Below are 12,642 nucleotides of genomic sequence, written 5' to 3'. Positions count from 1 at the left end.
AGTCGTCATATACCATCTAGACCAGGGTTCCCCAGCTCCAGTCCTCAAGGCCCACCAACAGATCATGTTTTCAGGATTTCCTTTGTATTGCACAAGTGAAGCAATTACTACCTGAGCAATACTAAGGAAATCCTGGAAACATGATCTGTTGGTGGGCCTTGAGGACTGGAGTTGGGGAACCCTGCTCTATAATTTCCTCCTCCAGATTCCACCTCTAATTTCCATGCTGCTCTGTCCTCCCTTCAGACTACCCCATCATCCTCTTCCCTGTAGACGCCGCCATTCTACTACTTCCTCTGTTCTCCCTCAAGACTACTCTCCATGATTTTCTTTCTTTCAAGACTCCTCCCTTTCACATCCTTTCTTCCAGACTCAAGCCTTTACATGCAGACATCCTCACTTCTCCTCTGCTATTCTTCCCCTCCCTGTCCTCCACACTCCTTTTTTGTTCTCCTTTCTCGCCTCCTCCACATGCCTCCCTCCAGACTCTTCCTTTATTCTCTCTTCAAACTGCTCGCCTCCCTCCAAACTCCTTGTCTACGCAACTACTCTCACCAAACTATGCTCTCCCCATGCTTCTCTGGCATCACTCCTGCATCAACTCCACTCTCTATCCTCCCTTCATTCTCTTCCCTTGTCCTCCCCCTCCTTCCAGACTTCTCCCACTCTAGATTTCTCAGTCTAGACTCCTCCATTCTCCTCTGTCCTCCCCCATCATCCAGACTATCTCTGCCTCCCTCCGGACAGATTCTTCTTTCCAGACTCCTCGCTCATGCTCCTGACTACACTCTCCCTGCTCTTCTATACTTCCTCCACAACTTCCTCCCTGCTCCTCTACTTTCCCTCCACACTCCTCCACTGTCCTTATTCCTCTAGTTTCCTGCAACCTCCTCCTCCCTCCATACTCCTCTCTCCACAATTTTCCCTTTAGGTCTCCTCCTCCTTCCTCCCGACTACGTTCTCTCTGCTCCTCTATTATCCCTCCAGAAGCCTTCTCTGTAGTTATTCCTCTAGACTCTTGTGTCCTCCTTCCTCCAGACCTCCTCTTTGTCCTTCCTCCATTCTCCTCTCTCCACAATTTTCCCTTCACTCTCCTCCTGAATATGCTCTCCCTTCTCCTCTCTCCACAATTTTCCCTTCAGGTCTCCTCCTCCTCCCTCCTGACTATGCTCTCCCCGCTCCTCTATTCTTCCTCCAGACCCCTGTTATATCAGTTTCTCTCTGACATTAGGGGTTAGTCCAGAGAAGCATGTACAAATTATATTGATGGACAATCTGCTCTACATCAGAGTTCCCCAACTCCAGTCCCCAAGGCCCACCAACAGATCATGTTTTCAGGATTTCCTTAGTATTGCTCTGGTGATAATTGCATCACCTGTGCAAAACAAAGGAAATCCTGAAAACATGATCTGTTGGTGGGCCTTGAGGACTGGAGTTGGGGAACCCTGCTCTACAGACAGGTGATGTCCCAGTCCGGCTCAGAGTTCCCAATATGCTAAGAGGAATGGCCAGAATCAATTCCTAGACCAGCCACAATTGGAGGAATACGCTCCTGGGCACAGGGATCATGGGAGTGATACATGAATCTGGTGGGGTGATGGTCCAGCAGCTTTATTAGTACTGATACAGGGCAGTCTATCACAAGGGGGTACAGCGGAGCCACCCGAGGCGATGGGACTCACTCTTCACCCCCGAAACCACTGGAGAATAAAGTGTCTAAGTACAGGAGGATGGCAGGGGGCACATAACCCAGAAGTGGCAGGTGATGGCAGACGGTGTGAAAAATGGCGGCTGTAATCTGCGGAGGTGACTGAGAAGCCGCAAAAAGGACTCCTGTTACAACACTGCCACCCATCACAGCACTACAATCCTCACGCTCACGTCCTCCTTACTGCCAGATCACTGACCTCCACCACCAATCACAGCTCTGAGATCCAAGCCTATTTGCCCTACTAGCTCAGTGCCAGTCAGAAGGAAATGTAAAGGGACATTAAAATAAAACCTACAAATTGACAGAATAAGATCTCACACTGCTGAGAGAGTGGCCAGGCAAGCTCATCATAAATATGACTAAATGTCTCCTTCATGTAAGAATCACGGGGCCACCATGGCTCCTCGCTCTGGTGCACCGCTCCTTGCCGGGGCCCCACAGGGGTCTCTCGCAGGAGTTCACCAGGGTTCGAGTTCTTGTATGGACAGGACTGTAAACCACACACAGGACACGGGCAGCAGGGACACGAGCGGAGGGCAGTCAGGAGCCGCGGACAGAGAATCCCTCCTCGCGGATGAACTCCTCCAGCACAGACACCACACTGCGGGCCTCCGGCATCTCCGCATGCTCCACCTTCACAATCTGCAGGAGGAGGTCCCCGTTCCCACAGTTCTTCAGGAAGTTGTAACAGCGAAACAAGGCGTAATGGCTGCTCTCCGCCTGGCGGATCAGACGCTTCAGGTTGTTCATATCCTGAATGACCTGGTGGGGGGAAAGAGCAAAGAACATGATCCAATCAGAAGCCAGTCAAGTTCAGAAAACCCAGGTGCATCCTCCCAGCTCGTCCCACCACCATGCTCCACTCTGTGACTTCAATAGGATATGGCTGTGACCAGTGACTAACTTAGCTGCCTTTGGGACAGCTGCTCTGTCCATCATGCTTTACACTGCAGCAGCTTAGTGTAGTCAGGGCTGGTGAATTATCTTTTGCATCGCTCTCACCTTTAGCTTAAAATTCTCCAGTTTCTGGCGGAAGAGGAAGGGGCTCCCCCCATCAGAGGCGTTGATGAAGACCTGCATCCAGTCCTCACAGAAGCGGTTACTGACTGTAGAGAAAAGAGGAGAGTGCCCAAAATCAGAGGAGACCTCCCAGTGAACATCACATAGAGGAGAATGTCCCAAATCAGAGGTGACCTCCCTGGGAACATCACGTAGAGGAGAATGTCCTGAATCAGAGGAAACCTCCCCAGAAACATCACTTGGAGGAGAATGTCCTGAATCAGAGGAAACCTCCCCAAGAACATCACGTAGAGGAGAATGTCCCAAAGCAGAGGAGACCTCCCCAGGAACATCACGTAGAGGAGAATGTCCCAAAGCAGACGAGACCTCCCCAGGAACATCACGTAGAGGAGAATGTCCCAAAGCAGACGAGACCTCCCCAAGAACATCATGTAGAGGAGAATGTCCCAAAGCAGAGGGGACCTCCCCAAGAACATCACATAGAGGAGAATGTCCCAAAGCAGAGGAGACCTCCCCAAGAACATCATGTAGAGGAGAATGTCCCAAAGCAGACGAGACCTCCCCAAGAACATCACATAGAGGAGAATGTCCCAAAGCAGACGAGACCTCCCCAAGAACATCACGTAGAGGAGAATATCCTGACCTCCCCTGGGAACATGACACAGGAGAATGTCCTGAATCAGAGGAAACCTCCCAAGGCACACTGTAGGGGTCATAATGAACATGAGAACATAAATTTCCATCTCACCCTCGACCGTTTCAGGATCAGTTCGGCCCAATAGGATAAACCTTCATGTCGGTGGTGAGTAGGAACACTACAGCAGGGCTGTGGAGTTGGTAAGTGAATCCTCCAACTCCGACTCCTCAATTTCCATAACACCGACTCGACTCCACAGCCCTGCACTACAGAGCGTCCAGCAACTTGTCCAGAAGGAGAAAGGGTGCTCAAACCTAAATGTGTTGGCTTATATTAAAATCATGGTAGAAAAACATTTTGGGAGCTGCCCTGAAAAAGGGTGGCCCTGCCTAGCCCCGGAGGTTATTATTATTATTTATTTATATAGCACCATTGATTCTATGGCGCTGTACATGAGACGGGGTTACATACAAAATACAAACATCACAGTAAACAAACTAACATTGACAGACTGGTACAAAGGAGAGAGGACCCTGCCCTTGCGGGCTTACATTCTACAGGATTATGGGGAAGGAGACAGTAGGTCGGGGGTTGCAGTAGCTCCAATAGTGTTAAGTTGGCCGTGTGGTCATTACAGGTTGTAAGCTTTTTTGAAGAGGTGGGTTTTCAGGTTCCGTCTGAAACATCCAAATGTAGTGGATAACACGACGTGTTGTGGCACAGAATTCCAGAGGATGGTGAATATTCGGGAGAAGTCTTGGAGGCAATTGGGTGAGGAGCGAAAAAGCGTGGAAAAGGGAAGGAGGTCCGGAGATTACGTGAGGGAAAATACTGAGAGATTAGTTCGGAAATATATGGAGGAGAAAGGTTATGGATGGTTTTGTAGCTCAGTGTTAGTAGTTTAAACTGGATTCGATGGGAAATTGGGAGCCAGTGAAGGGATTTGCAAAGAGGGGAAGCAGCAGTGTAGCGAGAAGAGAGATTAGTTAGTCGGGCAGCAGAGTTAAGGACGGACTATTAAGGACAGAGTGTTAGAAGGTAGGTCACAAAGGAGGATGTTGCAGTAGTCGAGGTGGGAGATGATTAGGGCATGCACAAGCATTTTAGTAGAGTGAGGGTTGAGGAATGGACAGATTCTGGAAATATTTTTGAGCTGGAGGCGACAGGAGGTGGAGAGAGCTTGGATGTGCAGTTTTAAAGACAGGGCAGAGTCAAGGGTTACTCCGAGGCAGCGGATTACCAGGACAGGGGAAACTGTGAAATCATTTATTGCTATTAATAGATCAGGTAGGGAAGATATGCGAGATGGAGGAAAGATAATTAGTTCAGATTTGTCCACATTGAGCTTGAGGAAGACAGAGAAGAAGGAGGATATGGCTGATAGACACTCCGGGATTCTGGACAGCCGAGAGGTGACATCTGGGGCCAGAGAGGCAGATCTGAGTGTCATCAGCATATACAGCTCTGGCAAAAATTAAGAGACCACTGCATAGTTTTATAAAAATCTGCTTCTCTCCATGTCTGACAGCCATTCCATTCCAGTGTCAGCTGAAGTCCAACCAGAGTCCACCTCATTCTACTTAATGGGCTTCTTATTTAACGAAGGAAAGTATAAAAACCTGCTGTGGTGTTCACAATCCTCCTGCAATAGGACAAGCTGGATGGCAAAACAAGTGCTAGTAATATCCCAAAAGTAATAGGACCAAAGGAGCTGAAAAGAAAAGTCTTGAGTGAGGAAAAGAAGGGCTCAATTCTGGCTTTACTAGCAGAGGGATACAGAGAGCGGCATGTTGCCTCCATCCTTAAAATTTCTAATATGGCAGTCCATTGCAACAAGGTCAAGCAGAAGACATTGGGGACAAAGCTACAGACCGGCAGAGGGCGAAAACGACTCTCCACTGATCGTCATCTTATTCAAATGTCACTCAGCAACCGCAGGATGACATCAAGTGACCTACAATGGCAAATGGCAGCTGGGGTGAATTGCATGGCAAGAACAGTTCGTAACAGGCTCCTAGAGGCAGGGCTCAAGTCATGTAAAGGTAGAAAAAAGCCTTTCATCAATGAGAAGCAAAGGAGAGCCAGGCTGAAGTTTGCCAAAGACCATAAGGATTGGACCCTAGAGGACTGGAGTAAGGTAATCTTCTCTGACAAGTCTAATTTTCAGCTTTGCCCAACACCTGGTCGTCTAATGGTTAAACGGAGACCTGGAGAGGCGTACAAGCCACAGTGTCTTGCACCCACTGTGAAATTTGGTGGAGGATCGGTGATGATCTGGGGATGCTTCAGCAAGGCTGGAATTGGGCAGGTTAATTTTTGCGAAGGACGTATGAATCAAACCGCTTACAAGGTTATCCTGGAAAAACAGCTGATTCCTTCTGCTCAGGCAATGTTCCCCAACTCTGAGGACAATGCGCCATGCCACACAGCTAGGTCAGTCAATCAATGTGTGGATGAAGGACCACCACATCCAATCCCTGTCATGGCCAGCCCAATCTCCAGACCTGAACCCCACTGAAAACCTCTGGAATGTAATCAAGAGGAAGATGGATAGTCACAAGCCATCAAACAAAGAACTGCTTAAATTTTTGTACCAGGAGTGGCATAACGTCACCCAAAAGCAGTGTGAGAGACTGGTGGAAAGCAGCCAAGACGCAGGAAAGCTGGGATTAACAATCATTGGTTACTCCACAAAATATTGATTTTTGAACTCTTCCTGAGTTAAAACATCAGTATTGTTGTTTCTATATGATTATGATCTTGTTTTCTTAGCATTATTTGAGGTCTGCAAGCACTCTGCATTTTTTGTTATTTGACCATTTCTCATTTTCTGAAAATAAATACAAAATTTAGTGCTTGGAAATTTGAAGACACGTTGCCAGTAGTTTATAGAATAAAGAGAAAAATCAGACAAAACAAAAATTTTGATGTGGTCTCCTAATTTTTGCCAGAGCTGTAGATGGTACTGGAAGCCATGGGACTTTATGAGTTGTCCCAGGCCAAGGGTATAGATTGAGAAGAGAAGGGATCCTAGGACAGAGCCTTGAGGGACACCAACAGAGAGAGGGCAAGATGAGGAGGTAGTGTGGGAGATGGAAACGCTAAATGTGCGGTTGGTAAGGTACGAGGAGATCTAGGATAGGACAAGGTCTTTGACACCAAAGGAAGAGAGGATCTGTAGTAGGAGGCAGTGGTCAACTGTGTCAAAGGCAGAGGACAGGTCTAGAAGGAGTATAGAGTATTGTCTGTTTGCTTTGGCTGTAAGTCGTTAGTAAAGTTTGGTCAGGGCAGTCTCAGTGGAATGATGGGGACAGAAGCCAGATTATAGGTTGTCGAAGAGAGAGTTAGATGCAAAGCGAGATGAAAGTTCAGCGTGGACGTGCTGCTCCAGGAGTTTGGAATCGAATGGGAGCAAAGATATTGGGCGATAGCTGTACACAGCGGTTGGGTCGAGGGTTGGCTTTTTAAGGATAGGCGTGATTGTGGTATGTTTGAAAGCAGAAGGGAAGGTGCCAAAAGTTAGTCATAGGTTGAAGAGATGGGTTAGGGATGGTATAAGTGTAGTGGTGAGGTTGGGGAGAAGGTGGGATGGGGTCAAGTGCACAAGTGGTGAGGTGTGATTTGGAGAGAAGATGAGCAAGCTCTCCTTCAGTGATGATGGAGAGGGAAGTTATGGGGTTTGAGCATTGGTCTGGTATACAAAGGGGTTGTGGAGGTCCGACAAAAAAGACTTGCCGTTTTTGGTCTATCTTATTTTTGAAGTGCATGGCAAAGTCCTCAGCAGAGATTAGGAAAGTTGGAGGGGGCAGTTAAAAATATTAGACAACTGTTCGGGGTTTTGTGGGATAAGGAAGATACAAGGGATGTAAAGTAGGCCTGTTTAGCAGAGGTGAGAGCGGATTTGAATGGAGGTTGGCACTTATATCATACGTCAGTGGCACCCCAGATGGTTATGCTTGTATATACATTTTTATTGAACATCCACTGTGTATCACATTTGTGTTTTTTAAGTGGGAGAATTTTAATATTTGGAAGGTTAATTTTTAAAGGGTAAAAGTTTTTGTAATCCTTCGATTCTGTGACCACATGGATACTGCATATCAGCCTGGAGACCCCATGCTCTTGTGGATTGGCGGCCTTTTCTCGAACACCGCCACGCTTCCCCTTATCGCCCTGCCACGTCTCTGGAGCCTTTGCCTCACGTGATCAGAGATATTACGCCTATATCAGGTCTATGGCTGGATGCCTCTCATAAAGGAAAAATGGCACCTTACACAGATGACATTGCTCTCCATAACCAAACCGCATGTTCCCTCCCAATCTATCGGCATTGGAGCATGCGTGATCGCAGACCTCTCAATCGCTCATGGATCTACCGAAGACTGGTCTCCCCCTTACTTGGGGACATCCTGCTCTGCAGAGGAGACCTAGAATCTTATCAGCACGAGACCTCCATCTCCTCCAGATCTTGAGAGACCGATTCCAGTCTATTCACTAGGTGGTACCGCGTCTGATGATACTGCGGAGGATAACTACCACGTCTCTGCGGAGAGGAACTACATCACAGTCCTGGCCCCATAATATCAGAGTATTGGAGAGTGGGCAGGATGGAAACTCCAGGAGGAGCTGGCGTTTTTTCCTCTACCATCACAGCAACATTCCTAAGATGCCACCACTTGTTCCTGCACTGCATGGGGCCGCGGCCTGAACCCCTGAGTTAAGGAACCCCCCCCCCCCCCGCACTGCTCTGGTATCAGATTCTCTCTCCTAACACACTTCACCCACCTGCACCCTTCCCTCATTCACTCTTGTACCCATTTCTTATAGTGTAGCACCCTTAGTTTTGTTTTCCCCTGGTCCTGATTGGCTGAGGTCATTCCAGTTTGGGGAATTTCTTTCCTCATTTGCCCAAGTCATTTATTAGGTTGGAGAACTACAGATGCCCTCGATGTCTCATTGCAGGCCGGTCTCATGGCCGTTCGCGATATTGTTTTCTGCCTGCTTCCCGACTGTGGAAAACACACCATCGGCCTTGTTCATTCTAGGTGGGATAGTCTTCAATCGTGCCGACATCTCTATTGTATGAGGTGATGAGATGCACCGAGGTGGTTTTATTCTGTGCACCATGGAGGTCTTCAGTAGTGATGAGCGAGTATACTCATTGCTCGGGTGTCCTCCGAGTATTTTGGTGTGCTCGGAGTTTTAGTTTTCTTTGCCTCAACTGCAAGATTTGCAGCTGATGGACAGGCTGAATACGTGTGGGAATTCCCTAACAAACAGGCATTCCTCACATGTATTCAGCCTGTCGGAAAAACCCAAGCAACGAGTATACTCGCTCATCACTAGTCTTCAGTCATCCACAGCCGGACTCTGAGTCTGTGTAGGATGGTGCAGTTCTCTTGCAGGTCAGGGTGTAGTTCTCTTGCAGGTCAGGGTGTAGTTCTCTTGCAGGTCAGGGTGTAGTTCTCTTGCAGGTCAGGGTGTAGTTCTCTTGCAGGTCAGGGTGTAGTTCTCTTGCAGGTCAGGGTGTAGTTCTCTTGCAGGTCAGGGTGTAGTTCTCTTGCAGGTCAGGGTGTAGTTCTCTTGCAGGTCAGGGTGTAGTTCTCTTGTAGGTCAGGGTGTAGTTCTCTTGTAGGTCAGGGTGTAGTTCTCTTGCAGGTCAGGGTGTAGTTCTCTTGCAGGTCAGGGTGTAGTTCTCTTGCAGGTCAGGGTGTAGTTCTCTTGCAGGTCAGGGTGTAGTTCTCTTGCAGGTCAGGGTGTAGTTCTCTTGCAGGTCGGTGTAGTTCTCCTGCAGGTCGGTGTAGTCCTCCTGCAGGTCGGTGTAGTCCTCTTGCAGGTCGGTGTAGTTCTCTTGCAGGTCGGTGTAGTTCTCTTGCAGGTCGGTGTAGTTCTCTTGCAGGTCGGAGTAGTCCTCTTGCAGGTCGGTGTAGTCCTCTTGCAGGTCGGTGTAGTTCTCTTGCAGGTCGGAGTAGTTCTCTTGCAGGTCGGAGTAGTTCTCTTGCAGGTCGGAGTAGTTCTCTTGCAGGTCGGAGTAGTTCTCTTGCAGGTCGGTGTAGTCCTCTTGCAGGTCGGTGTAGTTCTCTTGCAGGTCGGAGTAGTTCTCTTGCAGGTCGGAGTAGTTCTCTTGCAGGTCGGAGTAGTTCTCTTGCAGGTCGGAGTAGTTCTCTTGCAGGTCGGAGTAGTTCTCTTGCAGGTCGGAGTAGTTCTCTTGCAGGTCAGTGGAGTCCTCTTGCAGGTCGGTGGAGTCCTCTTGCAGGTCGGTGTAGTTCTCTTGCAGGTCGGTGTAGTCCTCTTGCAGGTCAGTGGAGTCCTCTTGCAGGTCGGTGGAGTCCTCTTGCAGGTCGGAGTAGTTCTCTTGCAGGTCGGTGTAGTTCTCTTGCAGGTCGGAGTAGTTCTCTTGCAGGTCGGAGTAGTTCTCTTGCAGGTCGGAGTAGTTCTCTTGCAGGTCGGAGTAGTTCTCTTGCAGGTCAGTGGAGTCCTCTTGCAGGTCGGTGTAGTCCTCTTGCAGGTCGGTGTAGTCCTCCTGCAGGTCGGTGTAGTTCTCTTGCAGGTCGGTGTAGTCCTCTTGCAGGTCGGTGTAGTTCTCTTGCAGGTCGGTGTAGTTCTCTTGCAGGTCGGTGTAGTTCTCTTGCAGGTCGGTGTAGTCCTCTTGCAGGTCAGTGGAGTCCTCTTGCAGGTCGGTGGAGTCCTCTTGCAGGTCGGAGTAGTTCTCTTGCAGGTCGGTGTAGTTCTCTTGCAGGTCGGAGTAGTTCTCTTGCAGGTCGGAGTAGTTCTCTTGCAGGTCGGAGTAGTTCTCTTGCAGGTCGGAGTAGTTCTCTTGCAGGTCAGTGGAGTCCTCTTGCAGGTCGGTGTAGTTCTCCTGCAGGTCGGTGTAGTCCTCCTGCAGGTCGGTGTAGTCCTCTTGCAGGTCGGTGTAGTTCTCTTGCAGGTCGGTGTAGTTCTCTTGCAGGTCGGTGTAGTTCTCTTGCAGGTCGGAGTAGTCCTCTTGCAGGTCGGTGTAGTCCTCTTGCAGGTCGGTGTAGTTCTCTTGCAGGTCGGTGTAGTTCTCTTGCAGGTCGGAGTAGTTCTCTTGCAGGTCGGAGTAGTTCTCTTGCAGGTCAGTGGAGTCCTCTTGCAGGTCGGTGGAGTCCTCTTGCAGGTCGGTGTAGTTCTCTTGCAGGTCGGTGTAGTCCTCTTGCAGGTCAGTGGAGTCCTCTTGCAGGTCGGTGGAGTCCTCTTGCAGGTCGGAGTAGTTCTCTTGCAGGTCGGTGTAGTTCTCTTGCAGGTCGGAGTAGTTCTCTTGCAGGTCGGAGTAGTTCTCTTGCAGGTCGGAGTAGTTCTCTTGCAGGTCGGAGTAGTTCTCTTGCAGGTCAGTGGAGTCCTCTTGCAGGTCGGTGTAGTCCTCTTGCAGGTCGGTGTAGTCCTCCTGCAGGTCGGTGTAGTTCTCTTGCAGGTCGGTGTAGTCCTCTTGCAGGTCGGTGTAGTTCTCTTGCAGGTCGGTGTAGTTCTCTTGCAGGTCGGTGTAGTTCTCTTGCAGGTCGGTGTAGTTCTCTTGCAGGTCGGAGTAGTCCTCTTGCAGGTCGGTGTAGTCCTCTTGCAGGTCGGTGTAGTTCTCTTGCAGGTCGGAGTAGTTCTCTTGCAGGTCGGAGTAGTTCTCTTGCAGGTCGGAGTAGTTCTCTTGCAGGTCGGAGTAGTTCTCTTGCAGGTCGGAGTAGTTCTCTTGCAGGTCGGAGTAGTTCTCTTGCAGGTCGGTGTAGTTCTCTTGCAGGTCGGAGTAGTTCTCTTGCAGGTCGGAGTAGTTCTCTTGCAGGTCGGAGTAGTTCTCTTGCAGGTCAGTGGAGTCCTCTTGCAGGTCGGTGTAGTCCTCTTGCAGGTCGGTGTAGTTCTCTTGCAGGTCGGTATAGTTCTCTTGCAGGTCGGAGTAGTTCTCTTGTAGGTCGGTATAGTTCTCTTGCAGGTCGGAGTAGTTCTCTTGCAGGTCGGGGTAGTTCTCTTGCAGGTCGGTGGAGTCCTCTTGCAGGTCGGTGGAGTCCTCTTGCAGGTCGGTGGAGTCCTCTTGCAGGTCGGTGTAGTTCTCTTGCAGGTCGGTATAGTTCTCTTGCAGGTCGGAGTAGTTCTCTTGTAGGTCAGTGTGTAGTTCTCTTGTATGTGAGGGTGTAGTTCTCTTGTAGGTCAGAGTAGTTTTCCTGAAGGTCATCAGATACTGCTCCATAGATGTAAGGGAGATGCTTTCATTACCCGGTGTGGTCCCAGCTCCATGGACTTCTGAGCCAACTGTAAGCTGGAGGTGTCTCATAAACCGGCTCATGACTAATAATGTAGAGAAAAGATGGAAGCGTTGGGTGGCTACCTACTTATGGCTCTAGACCCAAGGTGCCAGCTGTCAGGCTCAATGCAGCGAAACCATTTGGGATACTGCTACATTTGTGGGATCGGGCTGGGGGCTTGTGGATTAGTTTGTGGAGATTTCATCCTGACTTTCTTTGTCTCTGTTGACTGAGGTTTCCCCATTTTTGGATTTCTGTTGCAGGTGATGGTGGAGTCCTCATCACTGTCCGATCTGTCTGCATTTCCATTAGTGGGCTCATGTGCAGATGTAACGCGCTTCTGTCCTCTCGTCTGCCTTCAATGTCACCAGGGGCAGAGAAAGACAGCTGCGGATCTGCAGGTACAACTCATCACTGCACACAATGGAGGTGTCAGCACTTTAAGGGTCACTGCCAATGAAAAAAAGTATCTCCACATAAAAGGGATGAGGTCAAGGACGTGTTCTCAGTAACTGGGAAGCTCTGTGGATTGTGACACAAGAAGTCCAGCAGGAATGAGTAATAAACGGGATGAGATGTTGTCCTGTCATCGGGTCATTTACATCTGATGATGGAGCAGAGACCACCACTCACTCGCCGGCCGAGACCACTCCGGGCGAAAAACGCGCCGGCCGAGACCACTCCGGGCGAAAAACGCGCCGGCCGAGACCACTCCGGGCGAAAAACGCGCCGGCCGAGACCACTCCGGGCGAAAAACGCGCCGGCCGAGACCACTCCGGGCGAAAAACGCGCCGGCCGAGACCACTCCGGGCGAAAAACGCGCCGGCCGAGACCACTCCGGGCGAAAAACGCGCCGGCCGAGACCACTCCGGGCGAAAAACGCGCCGGCCGAGACCACTCCGGGCGAAAAACGCGCCGGCCGAGACCACTCCGGGCGAAAAACGCGCCGGCCGAGACCACTCCGGGCGAAAAACGCACCGGCCAAAAAATGCGCCAGCCGAGACCACTCCGGGCGAAAAACGCGCTGG

The 12,642-nt window shown here is 50.0% G+C and overlaps 2 protein-coding genes across 2 annotated transcripts in view; one reads left to right on the top strand and one right to left on the bottom strand.

Annotated features, from left to right (window-relative positions):
- The window catches only part of LOC141073534 (uncharacterized), a 34,886-nt gene extending 22,474 nt beyond the window's left edge, over positions 1-12,412 (top strand). Inside the window, exon 8 of the mRNA XM_073560801.1 lies at positions 11,878-12,412. Coding sequence (XP_073416902.1) covers positions 11,878-12,074 — 197 coding nt within the window. The 3' untranslated portion in view covers positions 12,075-12,412. The remainder of the gene's footprint in view (positions 1-11,877) is intronic.
- The window catches only part of CUNH17orf75 (chromosome unknown C17orf75 homolog), a 42,313-nt gene continuing 31,266 nt past the window's right edge, over positions 1,596-12,642 (bottom strand). Inside the window, exons 9-10 of the mRNA XM_073560802.1 lie at positions 2,714-2,817; positions 1,596-2,473 (exon numbers count right to left, since the gene is read on the bottom strand). Coding sequence (XP_073416903.1) covers positions 2,252-2,473; positions 2,714-2,817 — 326 coding nt within the window. The 3' untranslated portion in view covers positions 1,596-2,251. The remainder of the gene's footprint in view (positions 2,474-2,713; positions 2,818-12,642) is intronic.

The sequence above is a fragment of the Dendrobates tinctorius genome, unplaced genomic scaffold, assembly GCF_039654945.1.
Source record: "Dendrobates tinctorius isolate UK_male_01 unplaced genomic scaffold, ASM3965494v1 ptg000305l, whole genome shotgun sequence".
In the NCBI taxonomy this organism is placed as follows: domain Eukaryota; kingdom Metazoa; phylum Chordata; class Amphibia; order Anura; family Dendrobatidae; genus Dendrobates; species Dendrobates tinctorius.
The sequence above is the reverse complement of the archived record's forward strand: the minus strand, read 5'-3'. Positions and strand labels throughout refer to the sequence as shown.